We start from the raw sequence: 14,640 nt of genomic DNA on the forward strand, positions 1-14,640 counted from the left end.
TATAAACAGAATAAATTGTTGGCTGAGAATCTAGTCTTCACTAGTAAGCTGCCTCTGTTAAAAACTGAGACTTCTGTGTGACCTTGAGTAGCTTAATTAGCCTGTGATGCCATAAAAAAGGAGATAATATGACCTATGCTATCGGGTTGCTGTGTGATTTAAATAAGATAATACATGGCCGGGGCGGTGGTGGCGCATGCCTTTAATCCCAGCACTCGGGAGGCAGAGCCAGGCGGATCTCTGTGAGTTCGAGGCCAGCCTGGACTACCAAGTGAGTCCCAGGAAAGGCGCAAAGCTACACAGAGAAACCCTGTCTCGAAAAACCAAAAAAAAAAAAAAAAAAAAAAAAGATAATACATGGAAAGCTCTTGTCTCCTTGTAAGCACTTGGTACTGGAAGATACTACTATTTTCTCCATGCCGTTATGAACTTTCGCTGGCAGTATCTGGCTAAGGATAAGATGGATGCCTTTGTACAGCACTGAGTCTCCTTTGACAGGATGCATTCCAGCAACAGTAAGTCTGAGAGTGGAACCCAGATGACTTCTAAGGATGTTTTTCATCATAGAGGAGGGAAATCCTTTCTCTGATTCAAAGCAACTGTGTGATCATTAGTGTTACTTCTAGCGAAGTAGGGGCTTGTTAGTCAGGGGTGGTGAGTGGAGGGCACCAAGTATTTTTATTCCTTGTGAGCAGTTAATTACAAAAGACCTTTTTATTTATGGCCTAACCCATATGGCAAATCAGGCCCTTACATGAAAATCTGTCTCTCTGCAAAAAAGGAGTAGTTGGGTCCTGCCAAAATGGAACAAACAAAACTTTAAAGCTTGCTCCAACCCTGCTGAAATGTCTTTTTCCCTTTGAAAGAGGTCTGTCTATTCGTGATGCAAACACTCGGTTATCTGCCCAGATGATAATCCCGGCAAACAAAACAGTGAAACCATTAGAACTTTCCAGTGCAAGCGACTCAGTCCTGGAAACTTGGCTTTTTAAACACGAAAAGGGCAGAGAAAGCAAGCAGAGCTGGTCCCGATTTGGGATACTTAAATTTGCTTATCTGAGGCCCCAGCCAATTATCTGCATGTTTGGCCTAGAGAAGACAAACAGTTCTCCACCCACAGCACACGCAGAAGGCAGGCCTGCTCCTTAGCCCCTGCTAGTGCCTTCAATAGGCAGAAAGAAGCTGGGAAAAACCAGGCAAGGTCAGGAGTAGCTCAAGATAGCACAGCCTCAAAGTTTATCCAGAATTAATCCCGTGATGCGCACCCCTAGGGCAGAAAAGTAAGCAACATTGTTACATTCTAATACTTCAGGAGAATTAAACATCATACAACTGGAAGCCTGTTTATGTGCTACAGAGAGGATCATACCCCAACATCTTTTAGTCAATAGACACTCAAGTAAACACCCCATACACATGCTCTCTAGTCAAGGCTAATGCTGCACTTGCAGTAATGCTCCTGCCTCAGCTCCCTAAGTGCTGGGATGGCAGGAATGTGCCCCCACACCCGGTTTGGAGTAAACAATTTGAGAATTTAGTAAATATGTAATTTTACTGTAAGCAACATAATTTTTTTTTAAAAATATGAAGCTGTTAACTATTGGGTAGACTGTTCAACTATTCCTTAACAGGTTTGAGAAGACCTAGTTTCTGAGAAGCCACTAAGCATTAGGGAACATTAGTCCTTAAGAGGTGTGGTGTCTAAAGAGATTAGGAAAGCTTTTTTTGAAGAAAAAAACACAACGTTCTAACGCCAGAGTGGCCATCAGCGACTTGGTTACAACTTTTGCAAATGCGTAGTAGTTTACTGAGAACCCAACATGACCCTTTCAGTGCCTACGTCCTTTCTTAGATAACTTTTTAAGCAGAGACTGTGTGTCTTCAAAGTTTGGACGTCTTGCTGGCTTATCTGGATCTTAAGCTGGGTGGAGCGCTGGGCAGGTAAGGTAGAAGCTCGGGAGCTCCGGGATGGTCACGTGTTTACATTTCAGGTGTGGGAATAGATCCGGTCCAGGCCCCACCCTCTGCAACCTCCCCCTCGTTAGGTGGCCAGACAGACAGCTTGCACAGTCCCCGCCCCGGGCTTTATAATCCAACCCTCTCCCTGGACAGAGGTCAATCACGGCTTAAGGCTTATGCATTGCTTCCCGCCCACGCCCCACACTCACAATCCCCAGGGCTCTGTCCTAGTCTTCTCTGCACCCCTGTCAAGCCAACCCCAAGAACCCAAAGTGTCACTTGGCCTCACCTTTCTGATTGCTACCTCCTCCCCCTAAACCTAGGAGAAAGGATCTGGGCTCTTGGTTGTTGTAGCCGGCGAGTACCTGCTCCTAAAAAAAAAAAAAAAAAAGTTGGGGGGTGGGGGGTGGGATACCGTCTTGCACATGGCCAACTACTCCCTGCTCAGGGCTGGGGGCCGCGAGCAGCGGGTCCAACTTTGCTCCAGGGGAGTCGGACGCTTCCCGGAGCGTCCGGACGGACGGGAGCGAGCGCACGCGCACGCGCGCGCGCGCGGGGAGGGGGGGGAGCCCCGGCGCCGGGCGCGCGCGCGCGGCCTCCGGGATGGCGGCTGCGCAGTGGCGCGCGGGCCGGGAACGGGAGGGGAGGGCGAGCGAGCGAGCGAGCGAGCGAAGCGGAGCGGGCGGAGCGGAGCGGAGCGGGCGGGCGGAAGCCATGTTGGAGCTGCACCCCGAGCGAGGGGCTGCGGGCGCGCTCCTCTCCTGGTGGGTGTGACCCGGCTCCGCGCCGCGGCGGCGGGGGGCGGGGACGCCCGGCGGCTCGTCCGTGGTCGGCGGCGGCGGCGGCCGCGGCGTGCAGCCGGGCGATTGTGACCGGCGGCGGAGCCGGGCCGGCCGCGGGCGCTCCCTCCGTGCGGCCCCCCTGAGCGCCCCCCCTCCCCGGGCCGGGAGGGAGGCGGGGGGCACCCGGGGCCCGCCATGAACCCCGGCTTCGACCTGTCCCGCCGGAACCCCCAGGAGGACTTCGAGCTGATCCAGCGCATCGGCAGCGGCACCTACGGCGACGTCTACAAGGTGAGCAGGGCAAGGGGCCCGCCGAGCCCGGGGCCTGCGCCGCTGGGACACGGAACAAAGGGCCGGGCGTGGGACCGCAGCCCTCGGCGGGCGGCGTCCTCCTCGCCGGAGCCTGTGCCCGGGATCCCCCCGCCAGCCTCTCCGGCTGCACTGGAGCTACGGTGCTCCCGGGAGTGCAGAGCCGGGCTGGCTGGGCGCTTGTTGCCTGGGCACGGTCTGTGTGACGAACCGGGGTTGCTTAGGGGCTTGGCGTTTGTCAAACCTGCGTGCCTCTCCGGGACCTGGGATCCTCGGCGGCCGGTGGCTGGGAGCTGCTGCTGTCCGCCCCCGGGCCTGCTGGTTCTCGTCTAACGCTACTACCCTGGGCAGCCTCCATCAACAGCCTTAGCCTTTAACCTCTTAACATCTGCCTGTCAGTTCCTTGTAATTTTCCAAGGAGTCCCTTGGTTTTGTAGAAAGGGATCTGGTTTGGGAGGCAAGGAAGCAACTTTTTCTTTTTCCTCCCAGAAGAATTGGACAGGGGTGTTTTGGGTTTTTTTTTGTCCAGTGGCACACAGGAATCGGATTTTTCTTTTTCGTGGATCGAGGACCCAGGGAGGGGTACTGGTTTGACAAGGTTAGAATTCAAAACTCATTAGCAGTACAGCGTTTCTGTTGCAGAGGGGGACCACTTCTAAATGTGGGAGGATAAATCACTCTTCCCAGGCCAGCTCAACTCCTGGCCTCTCGGAGTCTGCCAAGAAGGGAGGTGGATGGTGCCAAATGTGGCAGCAGTTTTGATTTAGTTGCGTATCTACTTACTGGTCACTGAACTTGGACTCCTGTTTCACGGAACACCTGAGGATGCACAGAGAAACTTAGTATCGCGTTGGAAAGTTTAGTCTTCGGTTTATTTTGCCCGTGTTAAAGCAATAGGTTTTTGTGCTTGCCTCAATGGAATGCGTGAGATAAGTTAGCCAATGCAGTGCTGTGGGGCTTTGTGTGTGTGTGTGTGTGTGTGTGTGTGTGTGTGTGTGTGTGTGTGTGTGTGATGTGTCTCCCTCACATATCACAACACCTTCCTCTGTAGATAAAGGTGTGCTGAGCATAACTACGGTGTGTACCTTATCAGGCCTATGTTGGTGAACTTGAGTTGTGGCAATTGAAGATAGGAATGGACCCAGATGGATTTGGAGTCTAGTTTTTTTGTTGTTGTTGTTGTTGTTTGTTTTTTTGACAAGAGCAACCTTAGACAGCAGTTTCGGTCATTTTAGTACAGTTGTATTTTGTGCTGCGGAGAGGATGGTGAGGGTCGAGAGCATGGAATAGGAGGGCCTGATTTGGAGCGCTCCAGACTCTCACCAAGATCTGGAAGATGACAAGGCATAGCTCAGGGCAGTGGTGAGAGGAGAGTGATGCCACATAGAGGGAGCTCCATTCGAAGGCCAGAGAAACCAGTATGAATCTGAGGAAGAACTGTAGCTTGAACAGCCACAGAGAGGATGGCTGTGGGTACTGGTTCCTGTAGACCTTTTAGCTATGGGGCTCACGGGGGTGAAATGAGATATAGATCTATCTTTCTTTTCTTTCCATCTTTTTTCTTTTCTTTTCTTTTTTTTTTTTGAGACAGATTTGTGTGTGTGTGTGTGTGTGTGTGTGTGTGTGTGTGTAAAACAGCTCTGGCTGTCCCGGAACTTGCTCTAGACCAGGCTGGCCTTGAACTCACAGAGATCCGCCTGCCTCTGTCTCCCAAGTGCTGGGATTAAAGGCATGCACCACCATGGCCCGGCCTCCTTTCTTTCTCTAAAAGGTGTGTGTGTGCACCACAGGTGCCCATGGAGGCCAGAAGAGGGCATCGGATCTCCTGGAGGTGAAGTTACAGGCAGTTGTGAGCCGCCTGAGATGGGTGCTGGGACCAAACTTGAGTCCTGGAAGAGCAGCAGGTGCTGTTAGCCGCCGAGCTGTCTTTCCAGACCCCCTTCAGGTTTTGTTTTTTTTTTCCTCTTTATTTTATTTTTCAAGGTAGAGGATCTTACTGTGTATCCCAGGCTGGCCTGGAACTCATAATCCTTCAGCTTTGCCCCCTGAACGATAGAGGTGTAGACATTCGTGACTGTGTCCAATTTAGATCTGGACTTCTGGGCTGAGGTGCAGGCTTGCTTGAGTTAGGTCTGCAGAACCCACGGAAAGAATAACGGGAGTACCAACTCCACAGAGTTGTCCTCTGACCTCCACAGGTGTTCTATGACATGTGCATGCCACACTTGCACACGCACATGCACGCACACACACGTGCACGCACACACTCTCTAAAATAAATGTTTGGATTTTAAAAAGTTCTCCCTATCATGATGTGTAGAGGGAAAGGGCAGTTAGGAGGCTGATGGGTTAGTGCTGGTAAGAATAATGGTGTCTGCTGGGGTAGTGTTGGTAAGAATAATGGTGTTTTGGAATTTGGTCTTGACTAAGAAGTTAGAAATGCATCCTGATCCAAATAGCTAATAACTGTCTGGGGGAGTCCAATTATAGTAGTTGAAGAGTTCAACTTTATGTGTCTTAAGTGGTGATGTATACAGTAAGTTTGTGTGTGTGTGTGTGTGTGTGTGTGTGTGTGTGTGTGTGTGTGTGTATTTCTAGCTCTTGAGATGGGTCTCATGTTGTCTGGACTGACTTTGAAATTGTTATGTAGCAAAGGGTGGATCTTATGTCGAAATTACAGGGAAGTACTGGTAGGTTCTTGATAGGAATAATTAGCCAGGTATTTACTATATTTAAAAACCAAACCAACCAACCAAACCAAAAAACCCCAAGAAGTCAGTTTGGTAGCACATTCCTGTAATTTCAGCACTTGGGAAGCTGAGGTAGGAGAATGCTGGCCACCAGTTCAGGGCCAACCTGGGCTACATGGTGAGTTCCAAGTAAGCATGGGTTACAGAATAGACTGTCTCAAAACAAACCCATGAATGGTGTGGTAAACCTACCTGACTAAAAAGAAAAAAAATCGAGTCTGTAATTTTTTCCAAGGACACCTGAATGTAATAGAGGTATGACAAACTGACTAATCTTGTCAGCCATTAATGATTATGCGAGCTAACATGTATGGAGTGTTTATAACCTGGCAGGCACTTTCTGAAAGTTTCCTCCCTGGTCCTACAACTGCCTTGGGAGGTAGATGCCGTTGAAGAAGCAAGTACAGGAGGCGTAAATGGCTTTCTGGAGGTGGTAGATGGCAAAGGTAAAAGCTGAACCGGTTGGAGACCGCATTCTCCACCAGTGGGGAGCACTGCCTCTGTACACGTGGCTATGGACAGATTATGTCGGACTGAATTTCCAGGGAAGAATCTGAAGTGCACAATGCCTTCAGCATTGGGTTGTCGCCACACTCTGAGCCGAGTGTGGCTCTTGGGTGCCTCTTCCCTCCTGATATGCAGCCAGGCCTCGGGTGCTTTTGGAGCCTGCCAGTGGATATCGGATAATAGATGGTTGATTCCTGCCTGCCAGACTCTTTCATTCCCAGAGACCCACGCAGAGCATCTCGGTGCTTTTTGGCACCATACCTCCTGCCAGCTAAGCGACCCAAAGCTGGAACTTCCTTCTTTTCTACAACCGAGTCATGCGGTGAAGATATACACATTTTCCACATTTGTTCTGCTGTTGGATGTGTCGGACACACGTGCTGGTGCTGAGCTGGAGAAAAGTGCATCATGTTTCCAAAAGGCACGGGATGCGCTCTGCTCCTTAAGCCGTCGGCGAGCAGGCGCTAAAAATGGAATGGTTCTATTAAGCAAATAAGTTAGACCTAATTATAGTGATTCTTGGAAGGTTGGTGTTTTAAGGGATTTTTATTTTGAAAACTCCTCCACCCACTGCAGTAACACAGTTACTGTATTTGTAGCTTGGTTACAGAGTGCTGAACCGGGACGTCGATGGTCTGGGATTCAGCAGCCATGCAGCTTGTAAAACGCACTTAGATCTCAGGATTATTTTGTGTGAGGCTGTTACCATCACAGGTTCTGCTGCTTTTTGGTGCGGAGTAAACGACTTGAGTTTTACCCAACAAATAGGTTATTTTCTTTTTCCTTTGGCCCTGTGCAATTGTCCATTTAGTCTGCACTGTCTGAGAGCGGTTTCCTTTTTTAAAAAAGAAATTAATAGTACCTTTTAAGTGACATATAACGCCGCAGACTTCAGCAGCCATGAAGCATTCACACCAGGGTTGCTTAGGGACTGCAGGACCGACGCCTGAGCTCTATGGTTGAGTCCCAAGAGGTTCATGAAGTGCTCTGAAATTAAGAAACTGTATGTTCTGTGTGTTTGTTTTTTCTTCTTTCACATGAAATGGCCCAGCAGGCGTGTCCAGCCATGGGCGCCATGTGACTCAGGATAGCTATGAATGTGGTCCAACACAAAATCATAAACTTAAGTTACCAAGTGTGTGTATGTGTGTGATCTTTTTTCTTCATTAAATCGATTTAAGTTTTTTTGTGTTGTTGTTTGAGACAGGGTTTCTCTGTGTGCAACCCTGGCTATCCTGGATCTCATTCTGTAGACCCAGCTGCCTTGAACTCAGAGCTCCACCTGCCTCTGCCTCCAGAGTGCTGGCCTTAAAGGCATATACCACCAGTGGTTCTTGTGAACTTTTTAGATGACTGTGTTGTGTCATATGTCAAAAGGTTGGCATGAATGTAAGCATTCTTTACATTCTCAGTGAGGTCCATGACCATAGGTTTGTTATTTGGAAGAATAACATAGTGTCTTGGAGAAACTAGGAAGTCCCTTACAGATCCTCCTCTTCACATCTAATATCTGCACACAAGTTGTACCATCTTTTCATAGGCATGGCACTTTTCCAGTTGACTTCCAATTATTCTTACTTCTAAGTCTTTGCTTTTCTAGGTTTATTGTGGAAAACCTATTAAGTAGTCTCAGGGCTGTCCCCAGCTCTGTGCCAAACATACCTTGTGTTCTCTTGAGTTCTAGCCCTTTGCCTTGTCTCTGCCTCTGTTTTGACAGTATGCTATGGCTTAAGTATGCTGTGGCTTGAGTATGCTGTGGCTTGAATATACTATGGCTTGAGTATGCTATGGCTTGAATATACTATGGCTTAAGTATGCTGTGGCTTGAGTATGTTGTGGCTTGAGTATGCCATGGCTTGAATATACTATGGCTTGAGTATACTGTGGCTTGAGTATACTACGGCTTGGGTATGCTATGGCTTGAGTATGCTGTGGCTTGAATATGCTATGGCTTGAGTATGCTATGGCTTGAGTATTATGTGACTTGAGTATGCTGTGGCTTGAGTATGCTGTGGCTTGAGTATGCTGTGGCTTGAGTATGCTGTGGCTTGAGTATACTATGGCTTGAGTATACTATGGCCTGAGTATGCTGTGGCTTGAGTATTATGTGACTTGAGTATGCTGTGGCTTGAGTATGCTGTGGCTTGAGTATTATGTGACTTGAGTATGCTGTGGCTTGAGTATACTATGGCTCGAGTCCTTGGAGCCTTCTCTGACTTCTGGATTAGACTTTCAAGCATTAGTCACAGTCTGCGCACAGGTTGTTCTAAGCATGGTCGATGCTTCAGGGAAAGCCACACTATGGGTAAAAGACTCAAGGGGCAGTGAGATGGCTCAGCAGGTAACATGAGCTTGCCATAAAGCTTGACAGCCTGAGGTTGATTCCACATAAACGTGGAAGGAGAAAACTGACTCCCTAGAGTTGTCCTTTAATTTCCACAAACATGCCCAACAACAACAAAGACGTTGGAGTCCTGTGTTTAACCTGATAAACTTTGTTTGGCCCAGCAAACTTGAAGCTTAGCTTGGTTATGGGGTTCTTTGTCTCTACAGTACCTATTGCTTCTCCTTAGGACTAGTGTCTTGTAGAACATGCTTTGGAAATGTTGATATTAATCTTTGTATTTTTATTTTTAATCTACATGTGTTTGAAAGTCATTGCCTCAGAAGTAAAGGCTGCGACGTGGTTAAGGCAAAATCTCGAAAGACCAGAGAGCAGAGGAAATGGTCATGAACTTAAAAGAGTCTTATCCGAAGTTGATGAGGTTGTGTTCCCCAGCATTAGGGGCTGTCTGAGGTAGGAAGGAACCAGGAAGCGCGTTTGGGAGTAATTTCTCTAACAAGCTTTTTTAAAAGCAAGCAAACAAAATCAGATTATTAGATTTAGATAAAGATCTCAGTCCTGGAGGGGGGTGTTTGCCTCCTGTCTTTGCTTGGTCCATGTAGTCTCTTTAAGTGCATGATTTTGTATTGAAATGAATAATTAGTAAACTCTCTTGTGAGAAGGGATTGAACAGCCATCATACATTAAACAGCTGTAATATAAAAGCAGATGTACTAGGGACCGTGAGTGGTAAAAATGACAGGGTTTGGTACATAGTATTTATAGGGTGTGTGCCTACTTTTAGTTATCAAAGTTTGATATCAGAACTTTATAGGTTTCCTCATTTTCTCACAGTGAACCTCTTTCTAGCTTCAGGACTCCCTGGATGCCCCACACTCTCCACAGCTGACCTCTCTGTGGCACCTTGGCAATTTAAAGGGCAGAGTTCTAGAGCCAGGCTGCCGTCTATTACCGCCTCCTAACTCCATGACACCGGGCCACTTGCTCCATCGCCCTGTCTGAGCCTTGGGTTGTCCTTCAGTTGTGAGGTGATGCTTGGGGAGGTGTTCGGATCACCGCGGCCAGTTGCTGTTAGTGTCATTACGTGGTTTTCCTGTGTCCCTCACACTAACCTTGGCTTTGCACTCCTGTCTCTACTTAGACTCTGTCTCCCTGCCTGGCATCTGCATGGTTGTCTTTTCCTTGCCATCATGTCTCGGGGTGCATGAGTAATATAACCCAAGAGTGACTCTTACCGTTAGTGCTTGCAGGTCCAGATGTCCCTTACCCTCCACCGTCTGTTTTTCTGGGAAAGGTCTAGATTTGGTAGAACTGGAATATTTGGGACCTTTCATTAGAAATACAAGTAAAATTGGCACCAAAAGTGAACAATTATTTAGAATGAGAAAAGATCCCAACAAAGATTGTCATCTTAGAGGAAGGCCCTTTCTCCTGGGATTTCAGCATCTGATCAGAATGTTGATGTGAAATGGCTCTAGATACCAACCTGACGCCCTCCACGTACATCCCCCTGCGTGTCCCGGCAGCTCTCAGCGTTCAGAGAAGCCCATGCCAGCACTGAGCGCTCTTCTGGTTACCTTCATAGGAAGTTCTGCTCAGCTCATTTTCCGATTTTCTCATTATAGCACGTGTCACACGCGTCACGTCTTATAGATTGTAAACCCAGAGCTATTTGCTTGACTCGGTGCTGTGTCTTGAGGGCCTAGAAGAGTGACTGACACGTACAGTCTCAGGTAGCATTGGGAACGCAGAAGTACAGAGCGCAAGAGGAGTGACAGCTGTCTGAGTGGAGGGACGGAAATCCTTGTTTCAGAGTGGCGGAAGTCCCAGCAGAGGAGTGGTGGGTTACTCCAGGCTCTGGCAGTACTGGGTACAGAGCGACTTAGGCAGTACAGATCTCAAGGCCCAAGTTAAGTCAGCAGGCTTAATGTCTTTTCCGTATATTAAGCAAGGCTCAAGAGTTACTGTATACACGAGAAGTCATTGTTATTTGACACACAAGATTTAATGGCTCAAAGTGGGTTTGACACCCCTAATCCAGAAGTCTGAAATACAAAATACTCCAAAAGCCAAAGCAGTGTGGCACTGCCGGATGTCACAAGTGGGAAATTCAGCCTGAGTGCAGGTATGCTGAGACACATTGAGTAACATTTCCTCCAGGCTGTCTGTACAGGGTGCATAGGAAACAAGTGAGTCTCATGTTTAGACTTGGTCCTGTCCCCAAGACCTCACTACGTATATGCAGTATTCCAGTGTTTGGAGAAAGCCACACTATTTTGGTTTGAAGTACTTGATAAGGGATTCTCAGCTATAATAAATACACCACTGGGCTCTTCTTACATGTTGCTGTTTGAAAATATGATTGAGCTTTTAGGAAAAGGACTTTGCTCATCAATAGGAAAAAAGAAGCCTTACATTCAAGGATGGAGTTGTGTTTTGTTTTGTTTTTCCTGTTCTTTGGCTTTTACAGTTCTTTTTTATAATCTGGAAGAAGCTGTGTTTCCGGTTGCAGCTACCTCAGTCTGAGATTATAGGTTAGAGTTCCCAGTGGGACAGTGCTGGTTGCCTTTGTCCTGAAACTGCATGACTGATTTTTCTTGTTGTTTCAACTCTTCTCAGGGATTTGAAGTTATAAGATTGTTATTCTGTATAAATCTTCACCTTTCTTTGCCTGAAGACCCTCTTGACTGCGTATAGATTAAAGGATCCACGCCTAAGCCTAGTATTCAAGGCTCTGTCTATTTTGCTTGGTGGTCTCAAAGAACCAGCAAGATTTAGACAGCTTGGAGGAGGCAGGGGAGAGAGTGGGCAGCCTTCGGTGAGTGCAGTGCCGAGTAAAGGTTTGGGAACTAGAGGAGAGGGTTGACCAGCGTGGAAGGCCTGTGGGATGGAGCGTGGAGGAAGGTTTGCGGATAAAGCAGGGCCACACTTGTTGAGAGCCAGGGGACAGGCGTTAGATACGGCACGGGCCCTGGGAACACAGAAGGCTTTCCTGTGGGAGCAGTGATGCTAGACGCGTCCAGTTATGAGACTGGACTGAGAGGAAGGGCAGAAAGGCTTGCTAGAGAACCCTGAAGTTGTTAGTGAGAGCATTGCTGTTTCCCATGTTAGCAAGTATATATGAGCTATTTCAAAATACCGCTACTAATAAACCTGCCACATTAGATAAACAGCATTTTAATGAAAAGTAGCTTTTCTAAACAAAAAACTGAATGAGACGTGGCATTGCTGTACATTTTGAAAAGTGAGTTTACTCTGATTAAATAGAACACGTTCTCAGTTCTGCTTCTTTGATCTGTGGCAGTGTTTGAAGTATGTGAAGAAGCTCTCACATACGTGTAGTTGGAAAAGAGAATAGACTTTGCAGGTACTTGTGGATATTCTCCTGGGACAGATACCCTGAAAGGTTCACTGCAGTGTAAAGCTAGAGAGTGGTGGCCAGTCTGCATGCTGTCATGTTCAAGTTCCCAACTCCCCTCTTCCTCTGTCATCCTGCATGGTTGTTTTCTTTTTTATTATCATGCTTTGGCCATTTGGAAAAAATTCTATGTTATCTGGGTCTTCTTCAAATTCCCCAAACAGGCTGTTTTTTTTTTTTTTTTTTTTTTTTTTTTTTTTTGAGACAGGGTTTCTCTGTGTAGCTTTGGAGCCTGTCCTGGATCTTACTCTGTAGACCAAGCTGGCCTCGAACTCCCAAAGCTCTGCTTGCCTCTGCCTACCGAGTGCTGGGACTAAAGGTGTGCCCAGCCCCCAAACAGGCTTTTTATGTTTTCTCATTAGAATGGTCTTGAACCGTATTTCCCAGGAGTCTGATTCTGCTTAGAAGTGCTAGATGCATCGGCTGTCACAAGTGCTATCTATCAGTTGTTTCATTGATATGACATGCATTTAATTCATTTTCAAGAAAATGTCTGTCACACACCCAGATATGAACAACCACAGTTTATCTGTAGTCATTTGAGTAAAACTGGTGATCCATGGAGAAGTGGCTAGTTCAGCTTGCAACTCATAATCGCAGAGACGCTGTGGTGCTGTGGATGTGTGTTGTGTATACTTCCAGTTTCATCACATGGAATATGAAAATGGCACGTAGTCCAAGGTCGTAGCGCTTGTACCCCAACAAGGACATTCTTTGGTAAAAATCTATTTTTTCCTCTCTCAGAGTGTCTGGCAGTGAAGCATATAGTGACTTCTAGTTATTTTGTGTCTACTTCCTTGGTTTGTGCTCAGGCATGGCCCAGTCATGGTGGCAAATAGCATTTTTGTATTGTTCTGAAAATAGTTTTGACTTCCTGGACCGAAGAGAATCTCAGGAAGTTTCGTGGCTATTGGGACGGCTACAAGGTTATTTGGAGTAACTAAGGATACATGTTTCAGCTCTGTTGCTGTAACAAAACACCCAAAGAACCTACTTAATGAAGGAAAAGGCTTAGCCTGGCTTGTAGCTTGAGAGCTTCCCTTGCCTGGCCACTTAGCCTGGCTGCTCTTGCCTGTGGAGGTGCAGAATATCATGGCTGTGGCAGTGTGTGGCAAGAGGTTTGTTCTAATTACAGCAGCTGAGAGGCAAAGAGTAACAAGAAAGGTCTGGAGCCACAGGCAGTCCCCTTTAAGACTTTGTATAAGGATGGAAGAAATCAGTCCTTTTCCTGGACTGAAGGATTATTAGGAAAATGTAAAAAGTTCTGGCTTCCCTGCAAAATGTTACAGATTCAGAAGGTAATTTCTATAAGGACTTAGTGGACCAGCAGGGCACAGGTGAGGTATTTTTATTCTGGCATAATGTTTTGTGCCCTGATTATAGCATATATATGTTGTAAAAAATAAACAGTAAGAAAAAATAAAAATAATATTTTAAAATAGATAAATACTCTTAATACGATATATTTTCTTCTGTTTTTGAGACACAAATATTTTACAAATTTGTTTACTGTTGTATATGTTTTAAAATTACATGAGGCTGGAGAGATGGCTCATTAGGTAAGAGCGCTTAATGCTCTGGGAGAGAACCTGGGTTCAGTTCCCATCGCCACATCAGGCCCCTCCTAATCAGCTCAGTCCTACTTCCAGGCGATCTGACACCCTCTGGCCTTGAGGACATCTGTATGCACAGGATGCACATAAGCTCAGGCAGGCATTCATACACTTAAATAAATTGATAAATCCTTTAAAAATTCCAGTGAAATACAGACTATGTTTCAGTCACGTGGTTTCTGACAAATGTATACAGCCATGTGACCCAGTCTCTCACTGCGCTAGAACCTGTCCAGACCTTGGTCCTCCCCAGTTAAACCACGTGTTAGTACTGCCCCCCTCCCCCAGTCCCTCTTCTGATTTCCGTCACCACGAAGTGTCTTCTGAAGCTGGCTATAAATGGACCACTGATGGGTTGCAGGGCAGCTTAGGGAACTCAGTCAACTGTGCTCATCTGGACTGTGTGGGTTGCCTTCCTCTGTTGAGCTGTGCTCTGTACATTCACGGCCACCCCACTGTCTTGGTCACTGTAGTTGAAAGTCTGGAAACCAGGCAGTGTGTGTCTTCTGGCGTTGTTCTGCTTTTCAAGATTGCCGTTACTGTTTACATCCTTGGCTTCTTCATACGCATTTTAGGATCCGTTCTCAAGGTAAACATAAAAGCTTGCTGGAATTTTATGGCCTAATGGCCATATCCTGACTGCCACAGCTGAGTAAAGCCCAGTCAGGTTTTACCAGCTTGTACATGCACTCATTAAAAAAAAAAAAATCTTGGAGTATCATTTTGCAATATTTTATCACATGCATATCGCCTGCTAAGATTTTTGTGTGGGATCTGTAGATCAATTTATGGAGAATTAAGATCTTACCATCATTGAATCTTCTCATCTGTGAGTGCAATGTATCTATTTACTTAGAAATCTTAAAAAACCTCCTCAATATTTTTGCCCTTTTTAATTCACAAATTTTACCCATAGCTTATTCTGCTGACATTACAGCAAAAAGGTATTGTGGGATAC

At 46.7% G+C, this 14,640-nt stretch overlaps 1 protein-coding gene and 1 long non-coding RNA gene across 3 annotated transcripts in view; both read left to right on the forward strand.

Annotated features, from left to right (window-relative positions):
* Positions 1-2,843: 2,843 nt before the first annotated feature.
* Map4k3 (mitogen-activated protein kinase kinase kinase kinase 3) overlaps positions 2,844-14,640 on the forward strand; it is a 150,309-nt gene continuing 138,512 nt past the window's right edge. For both annotated transcript variants that reach the window (XM_059248481.1, XM_059248482.1), the window contains exon 1: positions 2,844-3,032. In XM_059248481.1, the coding sequence (XP_059104464.1) occupies positions 2,937-3,032 (96 nt within the window). In that variant the 5' untranslated portion in view covers positions 2,844-2,936. The remainder of the gene's footprint in view (positions 3,033-14,640) is intronic.
* On the forward strand, positions 3,279-6,832 carry LOC131897556 (uncharacterized). The gene is made up of 2 exons (XR_009375728.1): positions 3,279-3,648; positions 6,134-6,832. It is a non-coding gene; the product is annotated as an uncharacterized LOC131897556 (long non-coding RNA).

This window comes from Peromyscus eremicus, chromosome 22 (genome assembly GCF_949786415.1).
Source record: "Peromyscus eremicus chromosome 22, PerEre_H2_v1, whole genome shotgun sequence".
Classification (NCBI taxonomy): domain Eukaryota; kingdom Metazoa; phylum Chordata; class Mammalia; order Rodentia; family Cricetidae; genus Peromyscus; species Peromyscus eremicus.